The following is an 11,858-nucleotide window of genomic DNA, read 5'->3' as shown; positions in this document are numbered from 1 at the left end:
CTTCATTGCGGCATACGGACTCCTTAGCTGCGGCGTGCACGTGGGATCTAGTTCCCTGACCAGGGATTGAACCTGGGCCCCCTGAATTGGGAGCGCGGAGTCTTACCCAGTGGACCACGAGGGAAGTCCCTCCACTTCTTATACACACACACACACACACACACACACACACACACACCCCTTCATTTCTTTCAAAAACACATTTATGAATAAATAAATGGATATTTCAAAGGTGTTTTAAATTTAATAAGTCTGTTAGCCCTATTTTCAGGATTTTGCAAGGGTTGCTGTATCAAGGTACCACACACTGGGTGGCTTAGAACAACAGAGATTTATCATCTAGCAGTTCTGTAAGCTACAAGTCTGAGATCAAGGTGCTGGTAGGGCTGTGCTCCCTCTGAAGGCTCTCGGGAAGGATCTGCTCCAGGCCTCTCTCCTAGGATCTGGCGGCCCCAGGAGACTCTTGCCTTGTAGATGACCATCTTCTTCCTGTGCCTTCATGTGGTCTTCCCTTTATGCATGTCAGTCTGCATGTCCAAATTTCCCCTTTTCATAAGGACACAGTCATATTCAATTAGGGCCCACCTTAATTACTTCATCTTAATTTGACTGTCTGCAAATATCCTACTTTCAAAAAAGGCCATATTCACAGGTAGTGGGGGTTAGGACTTGAATATATCTTTTGGGGGGACACTGTGCAACCCCATAACACCATCCGAGGCTTGGGTCCTGCGTCCTGCATAGTTGCCAGGAGACCTGGACTGGACCACCAGTGAGCTGCGTGGATCCCTTTTGGGAAGAGCAGAGAAGGGCCTAAGCTGAGGTTCCGTCTTCCTTTTCTCTGACTCTGCCTTGGTTCTCTCTTGGCTCCTTCAAGAGGCTTCAAGCTAACTTCCCATAAGAGGAGAGTGGGAGATATGTCTTTCTCAGAAAGAAAGACAAAACAGTTGAGAAAGAGGGCTACTCCACAGAAGAGGTTAGAGCTCCTTCCCACGTGACCTGGTAAACATTTGGGCAGTTTCCCCAGATAGAAATTTGGGAGTTACTTTTTTTTTTTTTTTTTTTTGGCTGCACAGTGTGGCATGCGGAACCTTAGTTCCCTGACCAGGGATTGAACCCGTGTCCCCTGCCGTGGAAGCTCCGAGTCTTAACCACTGGACCCCCAGGGAAGTCCCTTGGGAGTTATTCTTGATTTCTTCCTCAAACTCAAGTCCCATCCATCTCCCTCCCTCCCTCCTACAAAGTTGACAGGGTTTGCTTCACAACCAGGGCCCCATACTTAGAAGGGTTTCACATTTGGGGTGTACTATTCTGGGATCACAGTCTTGAGATGCTTAGTCATTTTATCTTTGAGCGTGTGTTTTGTACACAAAGTGTGATGGGACAGTGGTGTATGTGCCCACCTCCCCTGGACAGGTTCTTGGCTCCCTGCTGCTCACTACCTGCTGGCGCCCTGGGCCCTGCCTGGCATCTCCCCTCTCATCCCATCCAGTGATGCCTGCCACCTTGTGCCCCTGGTGGAGGCCTGGAGCAAGGAGGGTCAGGGTCAGGCATGGTATCCTGCAGTGTCTGGGCTGGGGTATGGCAGTGGCCGCCCCACCTGGGCTGGCAGCACCGCGGCACTGTTTAGTGGGTGACTAGGTGGGGGCCAGATGGTCTCCCCCGTGGCAAGTAGCTCGTGGAGGTATTGCACAGAGGTTGCAAAACCTTTGAGTCACTTGTGGATCTGCATGCCTGTGGTAAAGAAAGATGCCTGATTTGGCTTCCTTGCCCTGCTCTGGGGTATGAGGCATCTGGCAGCCTGTGGGAGGGCGACCCTGTCAGGCAGCTGTCAGGCCCAGGCTTTGCACAGGTGTCCCCCCCACTCCCACCCCCAGGTCACTGTGGAGCAGCCCCTGGGTGGCTGTGAGCTTCTACACTTACCTTGTGCCCTGTGCCACGGAAAATTCCCTCAGATTCTTTCATGCATGGGGGACCTTCTCTTCCTCCTTCCAGACTTCCTGAGCCTGGCTTAGGTCACTTTCTCCTGACCAGCTTCAGGCACCTTCTGGGGATGAGCCACGAAATATAAATTGCGAAACTTCAGTGATTCTGCCTCAGAGTTAAATGCTCTGATATTTGTGTTTACAGTCGGCATTGTACAGTATAAAGGGGAATGGTAAAATTCATGCTAATGATTAAAATTTTTGTTTTATTTTGAATACACTAAATAGGAAACAGGGCTTCCCTGGTGGCGCAGTGGTTGAGGGTCCGCCTGCCGATGCAGGGGACGCGGGTTCGTGCCCCAGTCCGGGAAGATCCCACATGCCGCGGAGCGGCTGGGCCCGTGAGCCATGGCCGCTGAGCCTGCGCGTCCGGAGCCTGTGCTCCGCAACGGGAGAGGCCGCGGCAGTGAGAGGCACGCGTACTGCAAAAAAAAAAAGGAAACAAAGAATATGGCAGTGACTGTAGTTAGCGCTGCTGTGTGGTGTATCTGTAAGTTGCTAAGAGAGTAGATCCTAAAAGCTCTTAATCCAAGGAAAAAAACCATTTCTTTCTTTCTTTCTTTCTTTTTCTTTTTTTTCTGGTTTTATGAGGTGATGGATTACCATGATAATCATTTTGCAGTGTATGTAGGTCAAGTTATTATGCTGTACACCTTAAATTTCTGTGCTATATGTCAATTATATCTCAATAAAATTGAAAGAAAAAATTTTTTAAACTCGTGGCAAGTCTAGAGAGAGGGAGAAAGAAACTATGGAAGAAAGGAAAAAACTTTATATTTTAGTACCTTTAATGGATATTTCCCCTGCTTTCTGAATAAGTGCCCTCCCATTTTCATTTTGTGCTTAGCCTTGCAAATTATGTAGCTGATCTCGGAGCCAGGTATGCAGGGACCAGGTAGTACCAAGAGCTGGAAATTCAGAAGTGACCAAAGCAAAACCCCTGTCCTCGTGGAGCTTGTAGGCCAGTGGAGGAAACAAGATGGTAACTAGGTCACGAAAGAAGATAAAGATGAAAGTGGAATAAGGTTCAGTTTACGATAAGTGCTCTCAAGGAAAGCAGCAGGATGACGAGACAGCATGATGAGGGAGGGTACCTGAGATGGAGGTCACGGGAGGCATTGACCTCCTCTTCTCTTCACCACTGTCTGCCTCCTGGGCTCTCACGGGTCTCCCTGACTTTCAGTGCTCCCCTTAAATCCAGCTACTATACAGTCATGTGACACCTCTCTAAACAAACTCTGACCATTTCACATCCTTGGATGTTTCCCTATCACCTCCATTCTCTTAGTGTGGAACCTGAGCACGTTCACGCTTACTTCTTCAGGTTTACTTCTTAGCACTCCTGCTGCTTCTTTTTTTTTTTTTTTTTTTTTTTTTGCGGTACGCGGGCCTCTCACTGTTGTGGCCTCTCCCGTTGCGGACCACAGGCTCCGGACGCGCAGGCTCAGTGGCCATGGCTCACGGGCCCAGCAGCTCTGTGGCATGTGGGATCCCCCCGTACTGGGGCACGAACCTGTGTCCCCTGCATCGGCAGGCGGACTCTCAACCACTGCGCCACCAGGGAAGCCCCCTGCTGCTTCTTTGCTTTAATAACATTGAGCCCCTTGCAGGCATACGTGTAAGCTATACTGATTTTCACCTTCCTGCCTTTGCTTCTCTTTTTCCAGCCACCTGGAATGTATCCCCTGCCTTCCTTCCCATCTTTTATGACGGTCCGACTGTCACAATAACAATAATATTAACATCAACTATAATATTCATAACATTATCATTATTATTCACAAGATGCCATGGGTGGGGGGTCTAGAAAGGAGTAACAGTTAATGTTATAATAAATGACAGTTGAATGTTAATAACATTTCATGAGTGCTATGTTCCAGGCCTTGTTCTGAGCACTTACATGTATTAACTTATATAGCCCTTGTGGACAGAGAATGTCACCTGCCATATCAGTAAACAAAGAATGTTGTGGCCATCAAGACTTCAGCCACTGCAGCCGCCCGCTCCCTCCCCTCCCTTTCCCCGCCATGGTAGACTCTGAGGGGTTTCTGGATGGAGAACACAGGAGACCGGCCCTAGGTAGTTAAGGTGCACATCAAAGGAATGATTCAGTGAGCCCAGACGCTTGCATCTTCCCATACATGGAAAAGAGCTAAATTCATGAACTGGAGAGGTCTGGTTTTTCTTTAATTAACAGTAATCTTTTGATGTTCCGACTACCTCAGTTTTTTTTGGAAAAACTTCTATATATTCTGGCTCCTCGCTTACCTCTTTGGAGCAGTGCCTCAGAGCTATCTGAGAGACTGTCTCCCAGGCTTAAGTCCTCGGTACGTCCACCGAGGAAAGCATAATTCTCAACTATAGGCTGTGCATTTTTTTCAGTTGACACCCTTGTAATAATCCTATGAGGTAGATGGACCTAGAGTCTGTCATAGATGGACCTAGAGTCTGTCATACAGAGTGAAGTAAGTCAGAAAGAGAAAGACAAATACTGTATGCTAACGCATATATATGGAATTTAAGAAAAAAAAAAAGTCATGAAGAACCTAGGGGTAAAACAGGAATAAAGACACAGACCTACTAGAGAATGGACTTGAGGATATGGGGAGGGGGAAGGGTAAGCTGTGACAAAGCGAAAGAGCGGCATGGACATATATACACTACCAAACGTAAGGTAGATAGATAGTGGGAAGCAGCCGCATAGCACAGGGAGATCAGCTCGGTGCTTTGTGACCGCCTGGAGGGGTGGGATTGGGAGGGTGGGAGGGAGACGCAAGAGGGAGGGGATATGGGAACATGTGTATATGTATAACTGATTCATTTTGTTATAAAGCAGAAACTAGCACACCATTGTTAAAAAAAAAAGTTAACAATAACAACAACAAAATCCTATGAGGTAGATGTTATTCTCCACTGTCATTTCACTGAGGCACAGAGAAGTTAAGTGACTTGCCCAAGGTCACACACTGAGTGAGTGGAGGAGCTGGGATTCGAATCCACGCAGTGCAGGTCCCAGAGTCATCACTCTTAACAAACGTGCTATCCTGCCTTTATCCTTCCTGCATCTTTTCCCTGCACATTGTATTTGGAATGGTTTCTTTGCGTGTCTGTGTCCCCAAAAGACTTTAGCTCTTTGAGGGAAAGGATGGTATTGTACTAACCCTTGTATCCCCAGTCCCTGGTACATAGTAGGCTTTCGATAAATATTGGTTGAACTATTAAATTTGAATTGGATTAGCCTTGAATGAAAGATCGTAAGATCATGAAGATATGATCACTTTACTAAGTTCAAGAACCAACATCTTAATGTGTTAGTACCCCTAATAAGAATACTCCCAGAAGCAAATAAATAAATGCTTATTTGTGAAAAAGAAGGCATGGATGTAGACATAATCTGTTCATTTCCTGGTAAGGATTGTCTTTAGCCAACTTGGAGAAAAATAATCAATACAGTTTGCACTTGACTATTTATATTACTTTAAGAAAGATTTTTGGTCAATACTGCTTTTGTTAGAGGTTCAGAACATTTCTCTTTCTATGCCTACCCTGTAAGTTCACTCCTTTGTTGTTTCTGACTGGGTCAGTGGAGTGTGGTTTTTCCTGCATTTCTGACTCTCTCCCACAGCTTCCTCAGGGCCAGGCCCATGGCTGTGCATTTCAAGTGACTACATAGCTAGGCTTCTCGGTGGTGGGCTTGGAAGGAGATGTGGTATCCTGGCTGCCTCCCAAATCTCTCCTCCACCTTTAGGAAGATTTTTCTTTATCATTCCCTGCTAAGAGGCAGCAACAATAAATATGCACATATGTAACTTGGGATGAAGCATATTAGCACTAGCTTGTTCATCACTCATTCATTATTGAGACCAGTGGGCCTTACAAGTTTGTATCCGCTAAGGGATGAGATATAGGCTGATAGTGAGAGGGGCTCAGTGTGGCAGAGGAAGCCACAGGAGAATCGTAGCCAGTATATAAGATTCATTATTTCTCTACAATTTTGCTTGGGATTGCTTCTGCCAGTAGTAAAATTGTAAGAGGTGCACTCCGGACTACAAACAAACAAGCAAACAAGCAAGCAAACAAAAATCACCTGATGTTAGCCAATAACTTTTTGTATTTTGTATTTTGGTTGCAGAGACTGTGAATACAACAATATCATTCTCCTTCAGGGGAATACGGTTTTCTAAGGTATTGTTCAAGTCATTTTGTACTTCCTTAACCTTTTGCAGTAACAGATGTGTTAAGAATTTGAAACAAGCGATTCACAACTTCTAAAAATATCGATTCAATATTAAGATGTTCAAGGCTTTTTTTCACTTCTTTTTGGTTTTAGATATTTTGCTCTTTCTTCTTTCTGTGGAATATGGAAAAATAGAAAACTTACACCAAAGAAAGCCCTTTTTAAATTTTATTTTTTCCTTCCAACATACCTTGCTAAAAGTAATGCTCATTGTTAATATGTTAAATGATCTTTGGGTGAAAGCACTGTAGGACCATTGTGTATAACTCAGTAACTGCCTCCATGGATAATAATGATGTAATTTTAGATATTTGCATTAGAAATGCAATGAAATTTTGCACATGTTTCACTTTTGGTAACTATCTTAAGATAAACATTAATAATGCATATTCTTTACCTATTTTGTTACAAATTATATCTAATGTTTGAAGATTTCATAGGCTAGGCTAGAAAATTGAGAAAGTAAAAACCAATTCAGTTTAAATGGCTTTCTCCTAGTAAGATAAAATTCTTATAAAAGTCTTACAAAATAGAAGCATCTAACATTTTGTATTACTTGTATTTCTTACTACTCGTTTTAGGGACAATACAATTGTATTACAGAAGCCATCGCTGGGAACACTGAAGAAAGGCTCTTTTGCTTGAACTTTACTGTCATACACCACCCTGATTTCAGTTAGAATAAATCGAGTATATGTTTTTATTTTTCAAAGGTTTTATTCTTCATTTAAAATCTTTTTTTTTTAAATTTTATTTATTTTTGGCTGTGTTGGGTCTTCTTTGCTGCGCGCAGGCTTTCTCTAGTTGCGGCGAGAGGGGGCTACTCTTCGTTGCGGTGCACGGGCTTCTCACTGCAGTGGCTTCTCTTGTTGTAGAGTACATGCTCTAGGCATGCGGGCTTCAGTAGTTGTAGCGTGTGGGCTCAGTAGTTGTGGCTCTTGGGCTCTAGAGCACAGGCTCAGTGGTTGTGGCACATGGGCTTAGTTGCTCCGCGGCATGTGGGATCCTCCTGGACCAGGGCTCAAACCCGTGTCCCCTGCATTGGCAGGCGGATTCTTAACTACTGCTCCATCAGGGAAGTCTTGTCACTTAAATTTTTTTTTGCACAGTGTATTAGTTTGCTAGGACTGCCATAGCAAATACCACAGACTGGGTGGCCTAAACAACAAATTTATTTTTCACAGTTCTGGAGGCTAGAAATCTGAGATCAAAGTGTCAGCAGATTTGGTTCCTTTTGAGGCCTCTCTCCTTGGCTTGTAGATGGCCTTCTCCTCTCTGTGTCTTCACATTATCTTCCCTCTGTGCATGTGTCCTAATCTCCTCTTCTTATAAGGACACCAGTCATATTGGTTTAGGGCCTGCCTGAGTGACATCATTTTACCTTAATTACCTGTTTAAAGACCCTGTCTCCAAATCCAGTTGCATTTAGAGGTACTGGGGATTAGGGCTTCAGCACGTGAATTTTGAACGTTCACAATTCAGCCCATAGTACACATAGACACATAGCCCATAGTACAGCCTCTTCAATCGGTCGACTTCTCTCCATTTCCTGCCTCTACTCTGGGACAAGTTGCCAGCATTTCTCCCCTGGACTCCTCTGCTGCCTCCTGACTGATTGTCCTGCACCTGGTCAGTACCTCAGGTAAGTTATCCTCCACAAAGGTAGTTTTAATAATACTTTGAAAATACAGGTCCTGTCACGTCACTGCGGTGCAAATGGAACAAAACAAAACAAAAACAAACAAGGCCCTCCCTATGGCTTTTGATGCCTTTCGGGATAAAGCTGGAATCTTTCGGAGAGTATGCCAGGCCCTGCCCACCCTTTCCCTCTCCAGCCCCTTTTCCCACCACCCTCCCCTTGCTCTCTGTGTTCCAGAATGTGCCATACTCCCTCCTACTCCAGGACCTTCACCCACACAGTTCCCTCTACCTCAGCCCCATGCCTCCACATTACCCGACCTTTACCCCTTATCAGTAACAGGTGTGGATCTTCATTGGCTCAGGTGCTACATTCCCAGGGAATTATCAGCAGGTAGCATGCAGCGCACCTCTTACACTTTTTTCTTTTTTTGCGGTACGCGGGCCTCTCACTGTTGTGGCCTCTCCCGTTGTGGAGCACAGGCTCCGGACGCACGGGCTCAGCGGCCACGGCTCACGGGCCCAGCCGCTCCACGGCATGTGGGATCCTCCCGGACCGCGGCACGAACCCACGCCCCCTGCATCATCAGGCGGACTCTCAACCCCTGCGCCACCAGGGAAGCCCTACCTCATTTTTAATGACTGTGTAAATTTCTATTGTTTGGATATACCATGATGTAGTTACCCATTTCCTTAGAGAATCTATAGTATAGGATATACTATAGATGTAGAATATGTACTAAACACTATACAAAGTATTATTTAATTCTCACAAATCTCCAAGAGGTAGATATTATTTTTGTTTTCATTTTTTAGGTGAGGGAATTAAGTTTAGTGAAGTTAAGTAACTTGCCTAGAGTTACACAGTTAGTAAGTGGAAGATCTAGGATTTAATCTCCGTATTGTAAATCTCCAAAATCTGTGTTACGTTGCCTATCATTTTGGTGGGATTATAGGTATTTTAGATTTTTTTTTTTGGCCACGCTGTGTGACCTTGTGGGATCTCAGTTCCACAACCAGGGATTGAACCCGGGCCACGGGGTTCAATTGGAAACAGTCATTATGGATCATTTTCAAAGTAAATCATGATATCATTAATATACATTATACAGCATTTTAAAAGAATGAGATAGATGTAGATGTACATGTACTAATATGGATAAATCTCCAGAGAATATTATTGAGTTCAAAAGTTAAGCTGCAGAGACTTCCCTGGTGGTGCAGTAGATAAGACTGCACGCTCCCAATGCAGGGGGCCTGCGTTTGATCCCTGGTCAGGGAACTAGATCCCACATGCATGCTGCAAATAAGAGTTTGCATGCCACAACTAAGGAGCCCGGGAGCTGCAACTAAGACCTGGTGCAAACAAATAAATAAATAAATATTTTTTAAAAAGTTAAGCTACAAAATTCATCCTAAAATTCATATGTCATATCAAGGGACCCTGAATAGCCAAAACAGTTTTGAAAAAGAACAAAGTTGGAGGACTCACACTTTCTTATTTCAAAACATATTGCAAAGCTACAGTAGTAAATACAGTGTAGTACTGGCATAAAGACAGATAAATAAACCAATGGAACAGAATAGAGATCCCCAAAATAAATCTTTGTCTATATGGTCAAATGACCTTCAACAAGTGTGCCAAGACCACTCAATGGGGAAAGAACAGAATATCCACATGTACAAGAGTGAAGTTGGACCCTTACCTTACATCGTAGACAAAAATTAATTCAAAATAGATTAAAGAACTAAATGTAAAACCTAAAACTATAAAACTCCCAGAAGAAAACATAGGGGCAAAGCTTCATGACTTTGGACTTGGCAATGATTTTTTGGATAAGATGCCAAAAGCATAAGCAACAAAAGCAATAATAGAAAATGGGACTAAAACAACCTTAAAAACTTTTGTGCACAAAAAGAATCAACAGAGTGAAAAGGCATCCTATGGACGGGAGAAACTATTTGCAAATCATATATCTGATAAGGGGTTAATAGTCAGAATATACAAAGAGCTCCTACAACTCAACAACAAAAAATCCAATAATCTGATTAAAAAATGGGCAAAGGATTTTATTTAATAGACATTTCTCCAAAGGTGATATACAAATGGCCAAGAAGCATATGAAAAGTTGCTCAATATCATTACATCAGAGAAATAGAAGTCAAAACCACAATGAGAGGGAATTCCCTGGTCATCCAGTGGTTAGGACTCTGCACTTTCACTGCCGAGGGCCCAGGTTTGATCCTTGGTCCTGCAAGCTGAGTGGTGTAGCCAAAAAAACCAACAGAACAAACAAAACAAAACAAAACAAAAACCCCACAATGAGATGACACCTCACACCCATGAGGATGGCTACTATCAAAAAACCCAGAAAATAGCAAGTGTTATTTGTGAAGTTATTTGTGGAAGTGGAGAAATTGGAACCCTACTGCACTATTGGTGGGATTGTAAAATGATACAAATACTATGGAAAAAAGTAAGGGGGTTCCTAAAAAAATTAAAAATAGAACTAGCATGTAATCTAGCAATCCCACTTCTGGGTATCTATACAAAAGAATTGAAAGCAGGGTCTTAAAGAAATATTTGCACCCCTATGTTCATAGCAACATTATTCATAATAGCCAAGAGGTGGAAGCAACTCAAATGTCCATCAGTGGATGAATGGATAAATAAAATGTGGTGTATATGTACAAGGGAATATGATTTAGCCTTAAAAAGGAAGGAAATCCTGCCAAATGCTACAACACAAAAGAATCTGGAGGACGTGCTATGTGAAATAAACCAGTCACAAAAAGACAAATACTGTTTGATTCCATTTATATGAGGTATCTAAAGCAATCAAAAACCAGAAAGTTGAGTGGTGGTTACCAGGAGTATGGCAAAGGGAAAAGGAGAGTTGTTGTTTAATGTGTAGAATGTGTAAGATGAAAAAAGTTCTGGAGATCTGTTTCACAACAATGTGAATATGCTCAACTGTATTCTTTTTTTTTTTTTTTTTTTTTTTGCGTTACGCGGGCCTCTCACTGTTGTGGCCTCTCCCGTTGTGGAGCACAGGCTCCGGACGCGCAGGCTCAGCAGCCATGGCTCACGGGCCCAGCCGCTCTGCGGCATGTGGGATCCTCCCGGACCAGGGCACGAACCCGTGTCCCCTGCATCGGCAGGCGGACTCCCAACCACTGCGCCACCAGGGAGGCCCTCAACTGTATTCTTAAAAGTGGTTAAGATGGTAAGTTTTATGTGTTTTAGACCACAATAAAATTTTTTGCCAAAACATTAAAAATTCTGTTGTTTATAGATGTATAGGGAAATGGAAAAATAGTAAAACATATTTATTTAGTATACTGTAATTTAAAACATTGGAAACACTGAGTATTAAAGTGCTTTACTTCTTTGTAAAAGAATAGTTAAGCAGCAGATGGACATGTACAATATGATACATTGAGAAAAGCAAAAGAAAAAATCAAAACCTACCAAAGTGTACAGTGTACTTTCTACAGGGACATATATTCATATATAAAGACAGTAGATAAAAACTGGAAGGATATACACAAAATTGATCCCAGTAGTTTCCCTTGGGCAAGGGAAAATGGGTCCAGATTGTGGGTGATGGTTAAAAGGGTGCTTCAAGTTTTTATGAATCAATTCATGAATTATTTATATAAAATAGCCTCTAAACATATAAAATGACATTCATTCTCATAAGGAAAACTGAAATTAAAACTGCATTGAAATACCATTTTTCATTCTTCAGATTGGCAAACGTTCAAAAGCTTCACAATATATTCTGTTGGTGAGGTTAGGAGGAAATGTTTGTTGATGCTTGGAAGGCAAATGGTACCAGGCTTGCAAAGGGGAATTTGGCAATATCTAACAAACCCAGCGATCTACTTCTGGAAATTCAACATGAACATGTACCTCCAACAATACAAGGATAAGTTCACATGAAGTTTCACTGCACCATTATTTGTAATTGCCAAATACTGGAAACTACTTCTAT

At 43.0% G+C, this 11,858-nt stretch overlaps 1 protein-coding gene across 1 annotated transcript in view; it reads left to right on the top strand.

Moving 5' to 3' along the window:
* Positions 1-6,934, top strand: part of LY96 (lymphocyte antigen 96) — a 32,517-nt gene extending 25,583 nt beyond the window's left edge. The window contains exons 4-5 of the mRNA XM_082601869.1: positions 6,118-6,170; positions 6,804-6,934. Coding sequence (XP_082457995.1) covers positions 6,118-6,170; positions 6,804-6,902 — 152 coding nt within the window. The 3' untranslated portion in view covers positions 6,903-6,934. The remainder of the gene's footprint in view (positions 1-6,117; positions 6,171-6,803) is intronic.
* The last annotated feature ends 4,924 nt before the right edge of the window (positions 6,935-11,858 follow it).

This window comes from Mesoplodon mirus (assembly GCF_964341445.2).
Source record: "Mesoplodon mirus genome assembly, chromosome: 16".
NCBI lineage: Eukaryota > Metazoa > Chordata > Mammalia > Artiodactyla > Ziphiidae > Mesoplodon > Mesoplodon mirus.
Note: the sequence above shows the minus strand (reverse complement) of the source record. Positions and strands in the feature narration are given on the sequence as shown.